General features: G+C 44.6%; 4 protein-coding genes across 5 annotated transcripts; all 4 read right to left on the bottom strand.

Annotated features, from left to right (window-relative positions):
• Positions 1-497: 497 nt before the first annotated feature.
• Positions 498-8,599, bottom strand: rfwd3 (ring finger and WD repeat domain 3). Of its 2 annotated transcripts, none has more exons than XM_026311327.1 (13): positions 8,407-8,599; positions 6,143-6,438; positions 5,573-5,847; positions 5,347-5,402; positions 4,719-4,916; positions 4,533-4,624; positions 4,103-4,217; positions 3,594-3,828; positions 2,776-2,926; positions 2,482-2,658; positions 2,093-2,307; positions 1,664-1,878; positions 498-1,557 (listed from the first exon to the last, which is right to left on the bottom strand). In XM_026311327.1, exons 2-13 carry the CDS (start codon positions 6,436-6,438, stop codon positions 1,414-1,416), a joined length of 2,169 nt encoding a protein of 722 aa, XP_026167112.1. In that variant the 5' UTR covers positions 8,407-8,599; the 3' UTR covers positions 498-1,413. The 2 variants fall into 2 exon arrangements, with proteins under 2 accessions (XP_026167112.1, XP_026167113.1); XM_026311328.2 differs by lacking the exon at positions 8,407-8,599 and adding an exon at positions 6,520-6,760.
• Positions 8,600-9,151: 552 nt separating this feature from the next.
• Positions 9,152-16,159, bottom strand: LOC113132903 (mixed lineage kinase domain-like protein). Its single transcript, XM_026311339.2, has 11 exons — positions 15,847-16,159; positions 14,593-15,043; positions 14,056-14,133; positions 13,154-13,334; positions 12,438-12,538; positions 12,209-12,344; positions 11,477-11,561; positions 11,246-11,388; positions 10,938-10,987; positions 10,110-10,250; positions 9,152-9,939 (listed from the first exon to the last, which is right to left on the bottom strand). The coding sequence occupies exons 2-11, from the start codon at positions 15,035-15,037 to the stop codon at positions 9,890-9,892; spliced, it is 1,410 nt and encodes a 469-aa protein (XP_026167124.1). The 5' UTR covers positions 15,038-15,043; positions 15,847-16,159; the 3' UTR covers positions 9,152-9,889.
• Positions 16,160-16,812: 653 nt separating this feature from the next.
• LOC113132771 (transmembrane emp24 domain-containing protein 6-like) lies at positions 16,813-19,486 on the bottom strand. Its single transcript, XM_026311110.1, has 5 exons — positions 19,460-19,486; positions 18,809-19,018; positions 17,923-18,049; positions 17,692-17,846; positions 16,813-17,068 (listed from the first exon to the last, which is right to left on the bottom strand). Exons 1-5 carry the CDS (start codon positions 19,484-19,486, stop codon positions 16,847-16,849), a joined length of 741 nt encoding a protein of 246 aa, XP_026166895.1. The 3' UTR covers positions 16,813-16,846.
• Positions 19,487-19,618: 132 nt separating this feature from the next.
• On the bottom strand, positions 19,619-21,078 carry LOC113132923 (transmembrane emp24 domain-containing protein 6-like). The gene is made up of 4 exons (XM_026311373.1): positions 20,850-21,078; positions 20,624-20,750; positions 20,347-20,522; positions 19,619-19,928 (listed from the first exon to the last, which is right to left on the bottom strand). The coding sequence occupies exons 1-4, from the start codon at positions 21,060-21,062 to the stop codon at positions 19,695-19,697; spliced, it is 750 nt and encodes a 249-aa protein (XP_026167158.1). The 5' UTR covers positions 21,063-21,078; the 3' UTR covers positions 19,619-19,694.
• Positions 21,079-21,188: the final 110 nt, after the last annotated feature.

Raw genomic sequence — 21,188 nt, 5'->3', positions numbered from 1 at the left:
GCCATGTTCAGACACTGGTGAGAATAAACTCTGGTGACTGTTATTTAATAAAATCAATTCTTTCCAAAATGATTCCAGTTCAAAGACAATGCAGCTTCTAACCAGTCGCACTAATCCCAGAGGTTTCTACTTTATAGGTGTTGCTATGAAAACAGAGCACTAATAAAAATGTTCATCCTACAAAACATTTTTTTCAGTTACAATTTTAAAACTAAAGACGTTTGATGATTTTCTTTACAAAGTGCCGAATAAACTTTTCAGTTACAGTATTTTTTCCTTCCCAGACCTTTACAGGGTCTTTTTACTGATTCATGTGTCCTACACTGTGCTGGTCTCCTACCGTTGGCAGAAAATTGTAAAATATTTAGTTGATCAGTTAATTCAAAGCATTTTTTCTGTTCTAGTTCAGTTTTAGCTTTTCTCTGTTTCTGAATCTGATTTCTGTTTGTGCATATTGGTTGGATCAAAAAAAAAACAACAAAAAAGTCAAAAAGATGCACCAGGCAGGTTTTTAATACAAAATATAGGCACAGCACTGAACATAAAAAGGTTTCAGATGTATCAGTGATGAAAATAATGATTAGCTGCAGCCGTAACTTTAACCACACATGGTCTCTGACAAGGCAGATTAAAAATAACTTGTAATTTTTATTAACTTTGAAGTCATACACAAACAGTAACAAATCCACACATACACTTACTACTTCTTTAGAAAGAAAAACTGTACAACGGCAGGGTCCTTTGGCACTTGATACTCCGGTTCAGCCGAGTGGGGGGGGGGGGACCAAAACAAATCAGACTAGCATGTTGAAAATAAAAGGGAGGAAATATATGAAATGTTAAGTCTTGAGTGTGCGCAGTGAAAATGTGCACACACACACACACACACATATTAGCTCCAGCTGAACGTCGCTTTGCCTCAGCTGAAATTCAAATCCACAGTCGATTTAAGTGATTCTGAAAACTGGTTCTTCAGTCTGACGCATCTTGATGACTAATCACTTTCACCATTTCACATCACAACCAGAAAACCACAAACCAGCCTAGACTGGGAAAGCATCATGAAGTCACTCGCTGATTTAAAAAAAAAACAACCAAAAAAAAAAACAGACTACACACTCATTACTTGAGCAGGAGGTTCAGGTTCACGTCCACAGTTTGACCTCAGACTCACGTAAACACAACCTAACTCGTCTGAATGGGAAGGTGGTTCAGAGGAACCTCTGCGTTCAGGTAACACTCACCTGGCAGAGGCTTCGATTGGCTCTGTGTGCAGCTCAGAGCTCAACAGACGTGTCTTACTTAAGGAAATTTGAATCGGAAAACAAGAGTTTGGTGTGTGTACACAGACCAAACATAGCAGCATTTTATTTCCCACACAGTGTGTGCTTTGTTTGTGGACATCTTCCCCGCTCACTCCCACCTGTAGACCTTCAACATCTTCTCAGTCAGCGAGGCCAGGAAGTGCTCGCCATTCACCGTGAACGGAGTGATGTCCAAAACCGGGAGGTCGGCCGGCAGCTTCTGCAGCATAGAGCCGCTGCCTGCATCCCACACCTGATGAGAGGAGGTAAAGAAGACGGAACAAAAACTCTTCTATCAGTAGCTAAACACATAAAACAAGCAAAGACCACTGTTTTGACCACGACCACACTGGACTGACCATGGTTGAGTTGGAAGCCTCGTCCCCGGCACAGACCAGCATCCCCCCTCCACCTGGACTCCTGAAGATGGCGTTCTTGGTGAGCAGCGTGCAGGATGAGCCGGCGCTGAACGTCTGCACTGGTGAGCAGGAGCAGCTGGGCACCTGGTTGGAGTCCTGCTGAGGGGTTCGGCTCAGAGCCATCAGGACGCAGCGCAGAGACAGGTTGATGCGTCCTGCAAGAAGCCAGTCGAGTCATCTGCGACTATTTAATGGACCAAAGGAGCAAAAACTGCCACACAGTCACTAGTTCCTGCTCCTTTCTACATCAATGTAAACTCATATTCGAGCTATGGCCTGAATCAAACGCTGTTAACACACGACACCAGCTGAACTCTACTATGAACACAACAGCCTGAGAGCGTCACACTCTGCAGGTCTGGGTCTCACCTGGTCTGTATGTGACCAAACAGTGTCGGCTCTCTGACTCCACCTGGATGTCGATGCAGCCGGAGGTCTCCAGAGGCAGGACGTGCGGTCGATACGTAGTCTCGTTGACCTGCTCCCAGAAACAGGCGTCCTCCAGAGACCCGGCTATCAGCCCGCCACAGGGGAATGAGCTGGACGCCGCCCGAGGGATGTAGCACAGAGACGCCACTGGGCGCCTGACGGAAAACAAGACGAGTTCAGTAAGAACATTTAAGTTTGTACGTTTAGCAGCTCTTTGCACTCCGTTAGAGGGGGCGTGTAGTTTTAATCTATGTTGTGATCCATTCAAATCGAAACTTTTCAAAAGGTCTCAAATGTGTCTGTGTGTGTGTGTGTGTGTGTGTGTGTACCTGGAGCGCACCGGCTCCAGCTCCTGGACGTGTGTGCTGGTGTCTCTGGTGTCGTAGACGAGCACCGAGCCGTTGTTCAGACCAGCGTAGACGTAGTTAGTGTTGTCCAAACACCAGCAGCAGCTCCACACTGGTTTACCTGCGTTATAGGTCTGAACCACTGTGTTGGTCAGCAGGCTGCAACACACACACACACACAACCATCACTGTGATTACAGCAGACTGGGACATCCAGTAAACGTCTCGATCTATGTGTGTGTGTGTGTGTGTGTGTGTGTGTGTGTGTGTGTGTACCTGGTCAGCTTGATGGTGTTGTCCAAGGCGGCCGACAGCAGCAGGCTGTCGTTCTGCCTGTTGAATGACAGCCCTCTGATCTGTTTACTGTGGATGGGGACGTACTGAGTCGCCTTTGTGTTGACCACACTCACCTTCTTCACTCCACAACCTGAGCACAGGACACAGACACACACTTTCTACTGTACCAGTGTGAATCACAGCAAATGTTCGGCCAGTCTGCCAATTAGGACGGAATCTCACAACACGCTTCCACCAAATCACCCGACCCTGAAACAACAGCGCCTCTTACAAACGGCTGTTTGTGTCTCCACCATGTCTGAGAAGCTGAGACCAGGCAAACAGCCGCGACAAACTGTGGCTCTGTCTCACGCCATAGTGCACAGACCACAACACTCCTGATGCCGCAGGAAGACACTGATAATGACATTTACAGTTTCTCAGACTCAATTATTGATCTGATGTGATCCTCTAAAGAGACGACATCTCACTCAGTTGGAACTACAGAAACACTAGGTCCATTCTGTTTGTACAGGTGTTAAAGATGACCTCAGGCTGAGTACAGGCACAGCTGCAGAGACACATTAGTCAATTTCTCACAGAATTAATGTTAATTAAGGAGCACAACAGCTCCAAGGCAGGACTGTGATCAGTTTTATTGGAACTGATACTAATGCCTGGATCAACCACGGTGCTGATCTTTGGTCTCTACTCTGGACTCTCTACTGGCCTGTATTTGTTTAGCCCAAAGTGCTGGAAACAGCGAGGGTATGGTCAGTATTTACAGTCCGTCAGGAGTAAACAGAAAGGAGACTCACCTGGCACCAGCGTGGTGTGAGGGGAAGGCTGCGAGGCCAACAGGCAGCTCAGAGGCTCACAGTACGACAGAACCCTGCAGCCTCCAGTCTGACACACCAAAATGGCCTTGGAGAAGCTGTACTGTGCCGTCCTGGAGCTGTCGGCCCTATTAGAGACTCCCAAGGGAAGTGAGGTCGACCCCAGGGAAGAGGAAGAGGAGGGAACCGAGCTTCTACCAGACTGGGCCATCAAAGCCTTCGCAGGCAGAGAGGAGAGAACAGGGCAGGTTGTCACCAGGAGGATTCATCTCCTAAAAATTTACCTGAGACTGGACTGAGTCTGTTTCTCAGTGGTTTGTTATGATCCAGTTATTAGTTAGTTAATGCTTTGGCAGGAATAATTTTTATACTTCTTTGCTAATAATACAAAATGAAAAGCTGACCAGATGACAAAAAGACAACAGCACACTGAGTTTTTGTCGTCAAACAGGTTTCAAGTTCAAGGAAATGAGAGAAATGGTCCGTGTTACCTGAAGCTGCTGCTGAACTTGTCCAAACTGGTTGGTGACAGCCTGCAGTTTCAATTTGTACTGGGCTGACTCCTGTTCAGCCTTTATCCTCAGAGACTGCTCCTGCTCCAGAGACCTACAGACACAGACACAGACACAGACACAGACACAGAAACTTGTTTTTTGCACCTCATGAGAACTTCACCTCGACTTACATTCATTCCCTGGAGACTTACTCTAAACCCTGATCCTGGTTGTCTAAACCCTAACCCCAACCCCGACCCATCACCATAACTTTATAAACTCACATTTAGAAAAGTGAATTCACCTTCACATCTAGAAAAACACTGACATTATAAACTGAAACTGCGGCTTGTCAGCTCAGTTCAACACGAGCGGCTCCTGTAGAGATTCAGAGCATCGGCAGTAAAGCGGAGAAAGCAGCACCCACCTCCTTAAACTCTCTTGTTCAGAGTTGTCGAGCGCTCTCAGCCTTGGAGCATACAGCCGCACGATGTCTGAGCGCTTCGCTTTCTTGTTGCACTGAGAAATAAGCAAACAACAAATCAGTAAATAATGTCCACCAGGACAACATGACACCTGATGTGACTTCTGTCAAAACAATGACCTCGCTGACCTGTGGACATTTAGCAGCCGAGCCCTGAGCCTTCAGCCAGCGCTGGATGCAGTTTAAGCCAAACAGGTGTCCGCAGCGCAGAGCGGACAGCCGGTGTTCGCCTGCTGTCGTCCACGCGTCGAAGCAGATGGTGCAGGTGTCGCCATCGGCCTCCTCGCCCTGAGACGAGTGTTTGGATCCTGGGGTTGCTGGAAGAGACTGGAGGTGGAGATGATGACAGTTAGCCAGTAAAAGAACTAAGTACCAGTAAAGTACCAGTTCCAAATGAGGACTCTGGCACACTCGCTGTGGTGCTGAGTGACGCTACTGAAAACAGAAAAGGCAAATTCAACTGCTCTGCAGAGGCTCATTCATCTTTCCTGTCTGATTGTTTATTCCACACTTGGTTTTATCTTCTGCTACTTAATCACTCAAAGGTTTCAAAGGTTGAACTGGTTTCATCTGAGCTCTGGCTGCTTTTAAAACCACAAATAATCTTAAAATAGAAAACATAAGCAGGTTTTCATTTGCAGTTCTCCAAACAATTAAAAGGAGCCATCTGTCATTGGAGATTTACACCTTCCCGATATCACCATGTAAACACAGGACATTATAACAGGAAGTGCAAAGTGAGTGGTTTGAATGTTACCTGGGTGTTCTGATTTTGGGCTTGTGTTGTCTCACTGGCTTCAGCTGAACTAGAGTCTGGACACAGAGAAGGTCATACTGGACTCTCAATGTACAACAGTTAAACAGACATGGAGGTTAATGATAAAATCTGTATTAGACCATGACAACAGATTGTGAAGTCCAGGGTCTGTGTTGGTCCGGTCATGAAGCCCAAACAACATTAAGTAAATGCTGATCAGACTCACTGGTTGAAACAGTGTCCTGTGGTTGTGCGTGTTGCACAGGCGTGCTGACGTGAGGACTGGTGGGTTGCGTGGGGTCGACAGGCAGCACAGCAGCGGGTGCGGATACGTCACCCCCCGCTTCCACTGTTATGACGTCTTCGTCAGAATCACTGATCTCTGTGGTGCTGCTGGACTCGGGCTCGGCCATGCTGGCAGCAGGAACCCGAAGCAGGAAATCCGGAAAGCCTCTGGAGGGCGCTGCAGTCTGGCTGGGGTAGTGGACCCTGAGGCCCTGTCTGGAACAGCACCAAAACACAGGTTTAACCTCAGAAAAAACCAAGACCTCGGTCAAAAGACAAGTTCCAGGAGGAGAGTGGAGGGTCTGAAGGCAGATACAGCTGTTTACAGCTGCTAATTTTGGTCACAGGTCACAGGTCATGTATCATCTCTTTCAGCTGCTGAATATGTTGCTAGTGTCGGTAATTGGAGCATGACTATGGGACTCCTTTCACATGATCACCTTGTTGTCATGCTGTTGTTTGATGCAAAATATCAAAGCAAAACACAAGCAGTATAAGGCATTGTGGGTACCTGAGTCTCCTCCGTCTGGGTGTCCCCTGAGCTGCTGGTTGTGTAGCTGCAGACCTGCCCAGAGCCCTCTGACTAAATGCCCAGGTTGCAGGAAGTCTGGGAGGTGCCCGAGCTGCAGCCTGTCTACCTTCATTGTCATCATCATCTTCATCCACCTCTGTGCTGCTCCCGGAGTCTGACATGACGTGTAGTGCGTTGGCGTCCTCCACGCGTCCTGCGGCGGCAGCAGCAACATCCGGCTGTCTGCTGCCTCTTCCCTCAGTCTCGACAAGCGAGTCCACCTCCATGGCCTCCATCTGCTCAGTGTGAAAGAATTTTCAGACTTTATTGTTCCTTATAAAGCCTGCCATGTCCTTGTACCACCCTACAATAATCACCTTTTAGCTCTGTATGGTTCTGTTCCTGTTCCTACCCTAAGGCCCTCAGCAGCAGCTGGCCGGCTGTTCCTTTATCAGAACTTGTTATCAGGGGTGGTGACACATATGCAGGCAGGGCTTCAGATGAGATTACCTCAGTATCTCACTGTATCTGCCTGTGAAAAACTTCTTTATGCAACCTTTGACTAGTGTGAGAGAAATGTTCACGCATACAAGATGCCACCTTGTGTTCCACGACAGACATCCTGACACCTTCCCTGTGTGAACTCAGCTAAGCTAACTCACCTGTATACCTGTTGTGTAACCAGCTGCTCAGTGGTTACAAAGCCCTCACGCACAGACTGAGTGTTTGCTGTGTTTAACACCATTGCATCATACATTTTACTAATGCATTATACACATCACTATTATTATTCACATCATTATTACATGTTTTACACTTAAGTCATGTTGTATATAAATAAAGATGTTTAATATTATTATTATGGTATTTGATCCTTGCTCTTTAGCACAGCCCCTTAAAGCTGTAATGCATATTTTTATGTTGACCATGTCCCATTTCACAAAGCACCAAACCGTCCCCTGCTCCACTGACCCCGCACACAAAGTCAAATCATTCACCTCATGTTTAGGGTCACGTCACTCTGCAGTATAATCTGTAGTACACGGTACTATACAACGCAGTACACAGAGTCCCTCCTCCTCATGTCCAAGTGAGAGTAAAACCTCAGTATAACCTGCAGTGGACTTTAACGGACAACCAACCTCTCACCTGATCGCAGTGCGGCTGGACACCTTGACAGGTGTGTCCACATGTTGAGCTACCATTAACCTATGCTTATATAACCTAAGCTATGGTTGACTAACTGTGTTAGTATCAGATGATAACACTGTGTATTAGTATTATATCATAACACTGTGTATTAGTATTATATCATAACACTGTGTATTAGTATTATATCATAACACTGTGTATTAGTATTATATCATAACACTGTGTATTAGTATTAGATGATAACACTGTGTATTAGTATTAGATGATAACACTGTGTATTAGTATTATATCATAACACTGTGTATTAGTATTATATCATAACACTGTGTATTAGTATTAGATGATAACACCGTGTATTAGTATTAGATGATAACACCGTGTATTAGTATTATATCATAACACCGTGTATTAGTATTATATCATAACACCGTGTATTAGTATTATATCATAACACCGTGTATTAGTATTATATCATAACACCGTGTATTAGTATTATATCATAACACCGTGTATTAGTATTATATCATAACACCGTGTATTAGTATTATATCATAACACCGTGTATTAGTATTAGATATTTTATTTATCTGTTACTGAGTGCATGATGATCACATTAAGCCAGATACAGGCAGCTGTGCTCCCCGGTTCTGGGGGTGCGTTCCTCGGGTAAGCACTGAACTAGAGCCCGAGGCCATCAAGGCCTTCGGGTAGAAAAGCTCTGGCGTTAACAGCAGCTGACTTTTACAGTTTAAACTTGGCTCAGTTTGACTTCTGTCCTTGTGTCCTGTTCGAAAAGCAGAAACACTCAAGAATAAAACGGCGAAAACCGCTTCTCTGTTCTGATCTCCAGGTAACCAAGAGTGAGCTAAGAGTTAGCTAATGCTAGCATGTATGAGGCTACAAATAAGCGATTAAAGCGACTAAGCTCGACTCCGACTGGACTCCGGAGGTCGGTAAATAACGTGCATACGGTCTACCGTCCACATTAATACGGTGATGTTACCGAGAGACGAGTCTGCCTGGCTGCTCGTTAACAAGGCTAACGTTAGCTCGTCGGCTAACCGAGCGGGCAGCAGCGTAGCGGTGGGAAACAAACACCTTGTGTTAGTTACCTGTCTGCAAGTGAAGCTTTAACAGCTGCTGATCCCGATCTCAAACGCCACACGAAGTTCCAACATGGCTCCAGGACAAACCGAGCAAACGGCAGTGGCAGCGTCGACTTTGTGGGCTACCTCCAGCTCAAACAGCGGTGATATTTCGGTCTGACGCGCTGTCGGAGGCTCGAATCTCCCGGCGCCAGTTCACTCAGCCTGCCCCATCCTGCCGTGACGTCACCGCCAAAGATCGTATGTGACGAAGAGGAAAACTCGGAAAGGAGACTCGTTTATTTTCTTCTCGTTCAAAGACACGATGATGATGAATGTTTTCTCCCAGTTCTCCCAGTACATGTACTCAATACTTAAGTACAATTATGAGGTATTTGTACTTTGAGTATTACCGTGTAGTGCTACTTCATCCTTGGACTTCACTACATGTCAGAGCCAAACCTTGGACTTTTTCCTGCTCCACATTTATCTGATAACTTTGTTGATAATCCAACAAAACACAGTCTGATCATCAAACTTTATTGATCCCTGGGGGTAAATTCCCAAGCTACCCATCAGTATATAAATATAACATATATATAACAGTCTCATACTTGTAATAGGCAAATCTTATGCTAAAAAAGTACGTTATTATTGTGTACTTTTGTGTATATGTCTTTATATGTATTTTCTATCAAAAAAAACAAAAACTATCCTTTATTTTCACACAGGGTGGGGTGAAAATGGACAAATAAAAACCAGGCAGTCCAGATAGATAAAAACAGGCAGAAGTAGCAATTTTATTGAAGTATTTTGTTGAAAATAAAACATTTTCCACCTTTCATCACCTTCATTAAAAGAGACTGACTAAAACTGTGCTGGTTTCTTTGTTGTTTAGACACAAATATGAAGTTGGTATTTTCTAAGAGTCTGAAGACATATTGAGGTAATCAGTCAGCCAAGGCCCTTTCAGTTGTATGAGGTGAGGTGATCAAATCTGTTGCATGGCCTCAGTTAGTGTACATGAACATGGGTGACAGTTACACAGCTAATGCTAATGTGTGGACAGGGGACAAACAGGCTGGTGAAGACCAGGACTGAACTGAACTGAAGCCTAAGCTCTGAGCTGATAAACCCTGGGATGGGAAACTGAGTTCCTGGTTCCAGAGCAGCTGATCAGAGTTAGAGGTCTATGTCTTCCATGGAGGTGGAATTAGAAATTCTTCTGCATCTTACGCAGAACATGAACACATTTCTCAAAAGAAAATCAACACAGCTGCAGCAGCAAAGGAGAGGGAACTGTTGCTGGAGTCAATGTATACATAGTCATTTCATTTCACACCACATACCAACTGACTCCAAGTTTAAATACCTATGGCTTATAGTACTCTGTGAACATTTTTGTGATGTGTCTAAAGGTTTTCCACAAATGAAATGCCAGTTAAACGATATAACAGCTGTGTTGTCGTGCAGAAGCCCTGCTGACTAAGAGGCACAGGGTTGAAGAGTTTTATTGCTCCTCCAACTCTGTCACCACACTTTGCAGTTTATCCACCAGCACTGTAGAAAAGAAACAGTCCCAGTGACGTATTATTCAGCAGATACCTTTTGCCAATACAGGTTTTACTACACACATTATCTGTCTGTATGTTTTAAATGATCACTGACAGTGTATTTGTACGTTAGTTTGGCAAACACACAGGGCGCTAACAATGATTTGACTGATTTACCTCCAGCAGATGGTCTCTGGAAGCTGTCGTTGTCCCGACAGGCGTTAATCAGATCTCTCAAGGCTGCAGGACAGTCGTCAGGAAGCAGCTCCTGAAATTTCTCTTTGCACACCTTCTGATAGATTTCGGTACTTGTACAACCTGGAATAAAAAACAAAAATTCAGAATTTTAGCGAATTCCATAGTATTTTTTTATTTTGATGGATGCACAGTTGAAAACAAAATGATCCAAAAAAAAAAAAAAGATTTCTGTTAATTCTGTTTTATCTACTTGTTTAGCTGAATGTAAAAGCCTACACTAGGATGGGAGCTGCAAGTGCAGTTCTTTTATCTGTGTAAGAAGCGGTCAGTCTTTGTACCTGGCCATAACTCAGTAACTGCTGCAGCTGCTGTTTTGGGTGACGTTGCTAACTAAACAAATAAAAAGGAACATTGTGCTGCAATATTTTATAGTAGGTATCTACCATCTGTTTGCAGTGGGTTTTATGTTATGACCTGTGGTTTTATGTCATATCTCTCTGGAAGAGTTCAATCTGTTGCTATACATTATTTCAACTCAAGAAGGTTAAGGTAAAGGTGTTCCTCAGGGATGAATATTAGTCCCACTGCGTTGAATTCAGTACATACTATACTATACTATACTATAATGTGATAATGTGAGTTTTGATACTCAGAAGCCAAAGTAACCAACATGCCCTCATACTGACCTCTGCTCTCTGTGAACAAGGAAACCGACTTTAAAAAGCTGAATTTCAAAACTAATGGATGTGAATAATTGATACTGAAAACAATAGTTTGGATGTTGATCACTGGTCGGCAGATACACACCATCAAAAGGTTTCTTACGAGTTGTAACTTCCCACAGGACAATTCCAAAGCTGAAAAAAACACAAAGTTAATGTTATCATTTAATTAATTATTTGGTCTTTATGAATTCAGTTATTTGTCCATGGGTCATGGAGAAGTCAGTAGCAGATTTACTGGTGATAAATGATTGGTTGGAATGAGAAAGACTATAGAAAGAACTATAAGTGCTTGGAGCAAAGGCAGTGCTGCTGCTCTTTGTAATGGAGTTAAAGTGTTCGATACTGAAATAGACATGAACAAGGATTGCTACCACATGGTTGGTATCTGACCTGTAAATCTCGCACTCTTTGCTGTATCTGTGGTTGATGTCGTCGAGGATCTGAGGACAGGAGTAGCACAGAGATCTGCTCTCTTTTTCCTTTGTCGGCTTTTTCAGCGACGTCTCAGTTTTTGCCAGCTCAAAACCTCCCAACTGTACCAAAACCAAAGAGCAACATTAGGACTTCATGCATTTTCCGCAGCCCTTTAAACAGGCTAGAATCCAGCACAGGAATCAGTACCTTCACTCTGTAGCCTTCATCCACCAGGAACTTGCTGCTTGTGATGGATCCATGAACTTTACTTTTTTCTTCAGTCTGGTGCAGTCTAAGACACAACAGATTCTCATTACTGGATTTTATTAGAAACATCACATCAAAGTCTCTGTAATCAGGGTTTGTGTCAAGGTTGTTTTTAAATCAGCTTAACTTTAAATAAAGAACTGCACAAAGCATCTATCTGGGATGTCAAGCATTACAGTAGAATGTAATGTTTATTTTAGATACATAGATATAGACTCTTAAATGTCACACTGGGGCTTCTGAGTCAAGTCTGGCCATCTGGGCTAGTCCTGGAGCAGTGTGACCATTGTGTTCAGTTGAAATTGTTTTAAATCTAAAATTAAATTTAAAAAAAAATCAGGTGCCAAACTTAACAGGGAATAAGCTGTGACAGGACTGGGCTGGCCACATGTTAAAGGAAGGACTGATCCCGTTAGTGCAGCTGCCAGTCATGTCTTGGTGCTTTTCAGTTGTAGCTACTGTAAATATTAAAGCTGCACACCCCTCCTCACACAATGTATAATAATACTGTATTTAAATAAAGTTAAAAAATGTAAATGAAATAATCAAAATATTAATATTTAACCAGAAACGTAATTTAAAAATTATTGTATGGCCTGGAAACAATGTACTCCATATTTAGTATGTGCTGTTATTATGGTTCGTCAAACATATCAATCATTGGAGACCGACCGGTAGAGTCCTTGTGCTGCATCCAGACACATCCGGGCTTTCTTGGCCCAGGACAGTTTGCGCTCAGAGTCCAGAACCTGTCGGAGATTTCCCTTCGCACAGTACTCCATGATGATGAGGAAGTGAGGGTTGGGTCCTATGGGAAGAGACAAGGACACATCACACGGCTGGGATTTTAAAGGCGCTATGTGGCCGATGTGCTGGGACTTAGAGCCTGCAGTTCACCCACCGTCCTCATCTTGGACACAGATGCCAAACATTCGCAGGATGTTGGGCGACTCAAACCTCTTCATGGTCTCAACTTCCTTATTGAAGATGTTCCGCACCTGGCTACACAGTGGAGAAGATGTTTGGGTCGACAGTGAATATGTGTCTGTCATAAAGTTCATCAGGTTCATCAAACTCTCTCAACAGCACAAACCTGGCGTTAATCAGTGATTTCAGTCTAATGAACACAACACTCTGTATCATTCTGGGGTCACCAAGCCTGAATCTTGAGAGCTACTATGCCACTGGTTTTCCAATTATCCCTTCCAGTTTCCGATTGGCTGAACACACCTGATCCCGGTAATCAGCATGCGTACACCCGGTGCGTTCTGCCCGCCCTTGATGGCGGGGATAGTTGGAAAACCAGCAGGATAGTAGCTCTTGAGGTCCAGGGTTGGTGTCCCTTGATTCAAACAGACTAATTTCATCATCCTGAAGCCTTTAAAAAGACATTTCTCCAAAGTTGTCGATGGATTAAGTCAGTTTTCTGCACTTCAGAAGGGGCTTTAAATTCAAGTCAAAGACTAAAACTGATGGTTTAGGTTAGTTCTTGGATGCTCGGTCATAGAATATGAAAAACTTCATACAAGTACAACTAATGAAGGTAATAAAAAAAATGATTAGACATCTAAGAAAAAAATGACTTTTTCCTATGTTCCTGTGGTTTTGGGCCTCGACCTTGGGCTGGTGTTGAGAGGGTCCATGTATCTTTTGATGGCCACTGGGAATCCACGATACTGTCCTTTGTAGACCTCTGAGGTCGATGTCTTCATGAAGGGTTCTTTGGGAATTTTGTCGTACTTCAGCTCATCTAGTCTGATCATTCGGATGACCTCGTTAGTGATGCTGGGCTTATTCACTGTGAAAATGCAGAGTCACAAATGATAGTTCAGGTGGAATCAGGAGGAAAAAGTTAAACCTATTATAATCAGCATGTCACCAGCCGCCACAACAAATCATCACCTTTTAGTTGCCATGATGAACTTATAATCAAACGGTTTCTTTTCTCCACCTCCAGCAGCCACAGACCAACCTGCTGATCCATGTGGACCAGTGTCTGTGTCCACCTGCTGAGTCTCAACCCAGTGGTCTCTTAGTTTGAGCTCTGGGTTTGGTCTCCACCACCTGGTGAGGGAAACCTCTGGCTCTGTAGCTGCTAAATGCTCCACTATGTTCACCAGCTGGTCTCTGACTGTGTCTGTCTGCTGTTTGCTGCTGAGCAGGTAGAGGACTGTGGCTTTTTACAGCTGCTGAAACAGTAACAGGACCCTGAACACTGAGCTGAGACTCAGTGTGAAGCTGCAGGTGAACATTGTTTTCATTTTGTCATTTGTTCTTATAATAATATTGATCATAGCTGCTGTAATAAGACACTGACACTCTAGGATCTATCCAGAAAAAAGTAAATTAGTGCCAGAATGATCCTGAATTTTATGCTATTGCACAGATAAACATCTGAGTTTGATCGAGGTATTTACATATTTATATATTTACTCAATATATTTCTTACATTGCTGCTGCAGTTTGTTTTAATAATCTAATCTAATCTAAGTAGAACATTACTGATGCAAAGAACTCACACATCTCCACGACCTTTTCCACGCTGGTTTTGAGCTGATCAACCTTCTCCTCCTGGGCCTTAAGGTGCTTCAGGAGCACTGAGGAACAACAGCAACAAGAGTCACACAGAATCCAGTCCACCCTGTCCTTTCCGACTTTAAATCAGATATCAGAATCAGGATCTTTCCACAGCAGCAGCAGTGAAGAACCTGCACCCTGACGCCAAACCACAACATTTATTCAGATGGACAACGTTTCAATCCAAGTCTGATACTCACAAACCTCCAAAGCTTTAACTTGGATCAAAACATTTTCAGATCTTACTGAGCTGAAGTCAGTGTGTATCAGCGTAATTTTAGTCAGATTTGGTTCTAGTCAGAAGCAAATATTTGATAAAAGCTTTTGTCATGAAGCTGTTTCATCCCACATGGTGTCAAGTTCTGAAAAAACAAACATCCTGCAATGATGAAGAGATTTAAACACTTTTTCCATGTTCAATCATCTTAAGAAAAAAAAAACACATATCTAAAGTCAAGGTCAAAACCTGTTTCCCTCACATTGACCCAGCTCGTTGTCATCCTGCTTCCGGTCCAGCTCGTCTTCCTTCTCTCTGATGGCAGCTTCAAACACCCTGTTCCCCGTCTCCACCTGCAGAGCTAGAGACAGCGCCTGGTAGGCATCGTTCAGCCGGTCATTCACACTGTCAAACTCTTCTCCATGGCTGCTGGACTTCAGGACACGCTCCACCCAGTTGGCAGAGGTGTATTTCTTCATGAGCTGCTGTGCTGATTCCAGAGTGATGGAGAGTTCTTGAAGGGTTTTTCCTACAGTGGAAGAGGTCTGGATTATCGTCATGTCTCTGTCTCTGAAGGACTTCACCAGCATCTCCAGGGCTTGGACTCGTTTCGAAATACGATGGCAGCGCTTCTTATTGGCCTTCACCTGCTCCACCAGGCTGTAGATAAGCGAGGCCGCAGACAGGATGGGCTCTATGAAGTCCATGACCAGCTGCAGAGATGGAGAGAATGTTAGCTCATATCAGCTGAACACGAGATCGTTCGTCTTTAAGGGAACCGCAGCTCAGAACCAGAATCACACTGATCTAGACAAGTCTGACACTTAAAACAATGGAAACGTTCAGTCTATTTGTCTCTTTTTTCTGTAGCCGGGCAGCATAAATACACAAAAGCATAAACCCAAAGAAGAAAAACAAGTCAGTTTAAAAGCTGTGTTGAACTTGAGTCCCTACACTTCAGTTACTGTGAGATGGTGTTTTCAATGTTGATAAAGTAGACCTGGAGGTGTACACTGGACAGAGGGTGACGTGATCAGAAGCTACAGAAATTAAAACTGACTTGATTTACTGCAGCCTCGCCCTGCAACAACCACTGACATGTCTCTATGGCTGGTTTTATGTATCCAGGAAGTTCCTCTGTCCACACACTGATCTCTGAACAGGATTTAAGTATAGGTCAATGGTTTCCTTGCCTGTAGAGTCTGAGCTTATCTCATGTACAGAGAAGTTGTTGGTAATAAACTAAAAGTGAAGAATCCGCCCCCAGTACTGACGCCCCTGTTGGGAGGAAGGAGGGAATCATTACTTGCCTTTGTGTCACATTTCGCCTGTGAAGGGTCAGACTTTAGGATGGGACTATGTGTTTAGTCAAACTACAAACCAACATTAGAATACAGCTTGGTGTAAAGACCGAGTGTCGAGAAATGACTCATTCACTCCTGATCTCACAGTCACAACGTGAGCTGCCAGCTCAGGGTTTACTGGAGAGAGAATAGACTCAAAAAGATTTCTTTACCTTGTGGAAGTCAAAGAAAGCTCGACCGGGGAATAAGTTCCGTGAGTGAAAGTGAAACTGCCTCTGTAGACGTGCCTGTGCTGGCAGCTTCCTGTTACCTTCCTTCCCCCTCTGCTCTGGATTGGTCTGATATGATATCGTGGGATGGAACTGCTGTACTGATGATCTGTCAGGCTGGATGGAAGCATGAAGCCAAGCACTAACACACCACAGAGCCTCACCTCTGTCTTTGATTGCACAACTAAAGCTTCAGTCTGATGTCCTCATTAACTCTGCATCAGCAGAAAGGAAATGCTGCAGCCCTGTCCTGGTTTCTTTGGACTCTATCTGTGTCACAAATGAGGAAGTGTCGTGCAGTGACACGTGATGGCAAACAAACAGTTTTATAGTGTTAACTCGAGGCCTGAGTGAGTGCCACAGGATCATCCTGTTTCATTATGTGTTCACAATCTTTTGATAAATCTTTCTTCATCTGTCACAGTTACACTATTAGACACAGTCACTTTGGGTCATATAAGAAAACAGGACATGTGTGTGTGTGATACTCCCAGAGGAAAACATGCCCAAACTCCCACTGAGACAGGAAGCAGGTTTAACACAAACCAAACCAGGCCAGACTATCAGTCTGGCCAAGACACTCACCCAGTCGGTTCATTTGATCCCAGGTTCTAACCCTGTACATAACGTAAAGAGGAATCAACATGTAAACACAGTAAACACAGCAGCAGTGTGGAAGCCAGGGACTGCCACCATCCAGACCAGCTGAGCCAAATCCCCCTGATGACCAGGCTCCACCCACCAGGCTCCTCAGAGAGCACTGTTCTGTACACCTGATTATTGATCACAGAGCTTATTGATTGGTTTATTAAAACAAACATCTGCTCTTTAATGAAGCGTCAGATCTTTAGTTTTTCCAAAAATGTATCACAAACATTTGATAAGAGAAAACACAAATGATCCCAGGACTTTAAAGCAGAGCTCCAGATGTGTGCGTGTCCTCTCAACATCTGGGCCTGCTGGAGTCGGTGCGGAAGAGTCTTTTGAGGACGAGGAGCTGCAGATACCCAGACAGGAGGATGACGAGGCTCTGGGTCGCCGACCACCAGTTGACGTAGCTGAGGTTGGACTGGAGGAGGTAGTGATCCTTCCCTTTCCTCATGCGGGCAAAGTTGTAATGACGCCACATGTGGAAGATCTGATTCTGGAGCTTCTGCACGCTCTCCTGAAACCAAAAATATCTTACACAGTAAAATGTCGGCACCTGCTGGGAAACTCTTGGTGTTGCACTTTTCTGTTCGTAGCAAAGGTTGTAGAGTGTTTACATCAGTGATGAGGCCGAGGCTAAATCTGGCCCTCGAGCAAAAATGTTTCCCCTAAACCATAAAGTGACGTTTTCACTCAAAGAATTTGAGAGGGTCCCAATAAAAACGGTCTTTCACTCTGTAGTCAAACTGACAGTGATGAATAACTATGAAAGTTCAGCTGCAGTGGGTAACAATGGATGTGGTCTTTGATACAATCCTGTAAAAATGTTTTTATCCCTTAAATCCATTTCATCCTTAAATTAAAATAAGTGAATAGCACTTTGACCGTACCTGGAAAGTTGCTGGACTGTGTTTAACTGTCTGACTGGTCCTTTATTCCACTGGGAAACCGATTCTGGCTGTGGTTAGATGCTGCTCAAAATTAGTCAGGTCACCTATCAGAGCCTACAGTGTGTTTGTTAACGTGCTGCCCTGTCTGCAGCTGACCACACTGGACTCCACCAGGGTCAACCAGAACCAGCTCCCTGATGTGTGTGGCTCAGACTCAGCACCTCTGCTGCCCCTGTCCGTGAACAAATACCTCAATATTGGTCAAGGTGGTGTTGAGGACTCGTCCTCCCTCCTCCATCCCTCTCTGTGACTCCTCGAAGCCTTCGTAGACTACACCAAAGTTCAGAAAGACCCTGATGCCTCCAAACTGGTTGTTGTGGTTCCCGAGACATATTTTGTAAAAACCTGTCAAAAGTGCATTTAAGCTCAGAGAAAGTGTGTGATGGACCGGGAGAGACCGACGTACTTCCTGTGATCCTACCTGTCACTTCGGTCTGGAAGTTCATTTGGCCGACCGCATCGTTCATCGAAGCCATGACGACGCCCTGTGGAGAGCTGACCGTGACCAACAGCCGGTGGTTGTTTGCCATTCCCGTTACCCACTGCACCTGTGTCCATACATGTTAACCAATAATACATTTACTCAAGTACTGTATTTCAGTATAATTCTGAGGTATTAGTATTTTACCTGAGTATTTCCATTGTTGTGCTACTTCATCCTTGGACTTCACTACATGTCAGAGCCAAACCTTGGACTTTTTACTGCTCTACATCTACATTTTCCAAGGACTTTTACTTGGAACAGAGTATTTTTAATCTGTGGTATTTCTACTGTTACTGCAGTCCCATATACACCGTCCTACTAACTGCTACTAACACTTCTACAGACCAAACGTGGATTCATCCGCTGCTAAAAATAGGTCCCAGCAAATGATCTGCTGGGGACAAACAGGGAGTGGGTCTAAGGAAATAGTTGGATTGGATCTTTCTTCTGCAGTTTGTTGACAATAAGAGAAATGTAGAATAAGACTAAGCTTCACAGGTGCAAAAGGCAGCACCTTCTTCAACTGTGGCAACTGCCAGAAACTGCAAACTAAAAAGCAAAAAGCAGATATCCACGTACAAACGACCCGGGTCGTTCTCTGTAGTCATGTTTGATATATTCTGTCTTTCTGCAGGTCATGGGCGAGCTCCTGCTAATGTACTAACACTGGTGTCACATGTTTACAAGTCATGTTTGAAAGTCAGTGTGATAAGCCTGAGGACGAACGGCCCAAAGGCACAGAGACCTTCATGGCATGACAGAAAACCACAGTTCTCTTTGCAGACACGGTGCAGGTTATAAGGTGTACAGGTAAAACTCTCACCAGGTACGTCAGGTAGAAGCTTCCACTCTGGTGAGCAAAGTGCCAGAAACACTCCATCCCTGCACCAAGCACCTCCACAGCGAAGTCATACCTGTCTGCTCCCCTGAACAAACCGGCGCCGCCCTCGGCGAAGGCAGGTTCTGACTTTCTGGCCCAGACACAGGGAGAACTCAGCACCACAAGCAGAGCACAGACCAGCATGGCTGCAGTCTGCTTTCACTGAGGGGGTGACTCCAAGGAGCTGCTGCTTTCTCCTGTGCAGGAGAATTATTAACCACGATGCTGAGGTGAGATAACATATCATCATACAGCACTGAGTGTTTCATCTGAAGCCTGATTGGTCCCAAACAGCACCTGTCCAGGAGCTCTGAAGGTTTTCGTCTGTTTTACTTCACCTGCAATGAGATGACGAATCCTTCAACTATGTTTCCTTTGTGATGGAGCAGATCTGGGCTCTGCTGTCTGCACAGTCAATATCAAGACATTAGCTTCATACTCAAGGAGACAACAGTGGCTGATCCTTTTGAATCAGTTTTTAGGATTGAGAAGTAACTCAGTTTAAACATGATAATATTCTTATTCTACATCCACACACTAAAAACTGTCTCTTTCCTCTAAAGTTCCTTCCTATAGCACAACTCAACTCCTCACACATTCAAAGACATTTTTCAGAAACATCCTCTTAAAGCCTCAAACACCTGCTGCTGTGTTGGTCTGAGGAAACATCACATGTTCATCACACGATCACTTCGTAGTAAAGTTTAATTAGATTGTGTCAGTACAAGTACACAATCGCAGTACCAGAAAGAACAACCAGCACAGCCGACCAGTGACCGTCACAGCTCAGAGACAGGCCTGTGTGTCTTTAGGATTCACGTCTTGTCTCTCAACAGCGAGGCTTCTCCTCCTCGCCGCCGCTCGTCCCGATGAAGAGTCTCTTGAGGAAGAGGAGCTGCAGGTACCCGGAGGTGACGATGAGGAGGCTGAGCGCCGTCGACCACCAGGTGATGTACTGAGAGTTGGACAGCAGCAGGAAGAAGTCGGCACTCCTCCCCATGCGGCTCAGGCTGTAGTAGCGGAACATGTGGAAGACGTATTTCTCCACTTTATGAGTCGTGTCCTGCCACAACAGAAGACGGATCCAAATACAAGTACTACAAACTTTACTGCTACCACTACCTTTACCAGTACTAATGTTACTGCTGCCACTGCGTCTTCAATCAGAAGCATATACTGGTATTACTACTACTATACTACAATTACTAACCATTTACTACAATACTGCTTCAGAATTGCTACTATTATTTCAGCTGAAGAGGAACAAACATTAGTCACTATGGCCAGTAACCACAGATATACTGGGATCAGTTACAAGTGGTGCAAAGTACTTAAGTATTTACAGTAAGTAATTTACATTTGAGGTATTTGAATTTTACTACATATGTATTTTCTGCGGCATTATACTTTTACTCTACTACTGGGCAGGAGAATCCAGGGTGAAAGTGAACTATAGTGTGTGTGTGCGTGTGTGTGTGCACCTCTATTGTGGTCAGTGTGTCGTTCAGGTCTTTGCCGATTTCCTCTTTCTTCTTCTTCTCTTCCTCTTTGCTCTTGCTGGGGTCTTGGTAGCCGTCGTAGTAAATCCCAAAGCTGAGGTAGACCTGCAAGCTGCCGAAACGGTTGTGGAAGTTGCTGAAACACATCTGATAGAAACCTGGACGGACACGTGAGACAAGTTACAGAACATATGGAAACTCTGACAGCTGTGGGAGAACTGGTTCGCTGCTGTAATGGGACGGGCAGACGGACAGGTACCTGTTTCCTCAGCCTCAAAGTTGATCTGACCCTTTGCATCATCAACAGTCGACACCAACAGACCGCTGGGAGCATTGACTGAGACTGACAGGTGTCTGTCATGGCCGACTCCTGTCACCCACTGGACCTACAGGCAGACAGGGAACAGGTTAAAAACTGTTACTGTACTTCCAGGGTATTTAAAAATAGAAAGTCTGCTGCTCAGAGAAACTGGGTCTCGTCTCACCATGAAGTTCAGGTAGAATCTCTCTCCATGGTGAGCCATGTGCCAGAAACACTCCAGGCCCACAGCAGCAAGCACCACAGAGAAGTCGTACTGGTCTGCGCCCCAGAACAGCTCCTGGTCCGTTATGTTGGGGTGGGGGTTTGTCACGAGCCCAGTATGGACCGGAACCCAAAAGACAGGAGCAAGAAACAAACAGGGAACAATTTGCAGCATGTCTGGAAAACAGGAGAGTTGTTCTGTAAGTGAGTCGGTGCAGAGGCAGATCAGGAATCATTAACCGTCGGTGGGAAAACTGGGCTGTGGTCACAGATGGAGTCAGGCAGTGTCCACCCTGCACAA

This window comes from Mastacembelus armatus, chromosome 6, assembly GCF_900324485.2.
Source record: "Mastacembelus armatus chromosome 6, fMasArm1.2, whole genome shotgun sequence".
NCBI lineage: Eukaryota > Metazoa > Chordata > Actinopteri > Synbranchiformes > Mastacembelidae > Mastacembelus > Mastacembelus armatus.
This window is presented reverse-complemented; position numbering and strand designations above follow the sequence as displayed.

Coding starts and splice junctions, on each gene's coding strand:
- rfwd3 (XM_026311327.1), bottom strand. CDS start 6,438: ATGGAGGCCATGGAGGTGGACTCGCTTGTCGAGACTGAGGGAAGAGGC. Junction 5,403..5,572: donor ACAGGACACTGTTTCAACCA/GTGAGTCTGATC, acceptor CTCTGTGTCCAG/ACTCTAGTTCAGCTGAAGCC. Junction 3,829..4,102: donor AAGTTCAGCAGCAGCTTCAG/GTAACACGGACC, acceptor CTGCCTGCGAAG/GCTTTGATGGCCCAGTCTGG.
- LOC113132903 (XM_026311339.2), bottom strand. CDS start 15,037: ATGGACTTCATAGAGCCCATCCTGTCTGCGGCCTCGCTTATCTACAGC. Junction 14,134..14,592: donor TGACAACGAGCTGGGTCAAT/GTGAGGGAAACA, acceptor GTTGTTCCTCAG/TGCTCCTGAAGCACCTTAAG. Junction 9,940..10,109: donor CCAGAGACCATCTGCTGGAG/GTAAATCAGTCA, acceptor TCTTTTCTACAG/TGCTGGTGGATAAACTGCAA.
- LOC113132923 (XM_026311373.1), bottom strand. CDS start 21,062: ATGCTGCAAATTGTTCCCTGTTTGTTTCTTGCTCCTGTCTTTTGGGTT. Junction 20,523..20,623: donor CTTTGAGGCTGAGGAAACAG/GTACCTGTCCGT, acceptor GTGTCCGTCCAG/GTTTCTATCAGATGTGTTTC. Junction 19,929..20,346: donor ACACACTGACCACAATAGAG/GTGCACACACAC, acceptor CTGTTGTGGCAG/GACACGACTCATAAAGTGGA.
- LOC113132771 (XM_026311110.1), bottom strand. CDS start 19,486: ATGTTTCTGAAAAATGTCTTTGAATGT. Junction 18,050..18,808: donor GCTTCTACCTGACGTACCTG/GTGAGAGTTTTA, acceptor GTATGGACACAG/GTGCAGTGGGTAACGGGAAT. Junction 17,069..17,691: donor CCACCTTGACCAATATTGAG/GTATTTGTTCAC, acceptor TTTTGGTTTCAG/GAGAGCGTGCAGAAGCTCCA.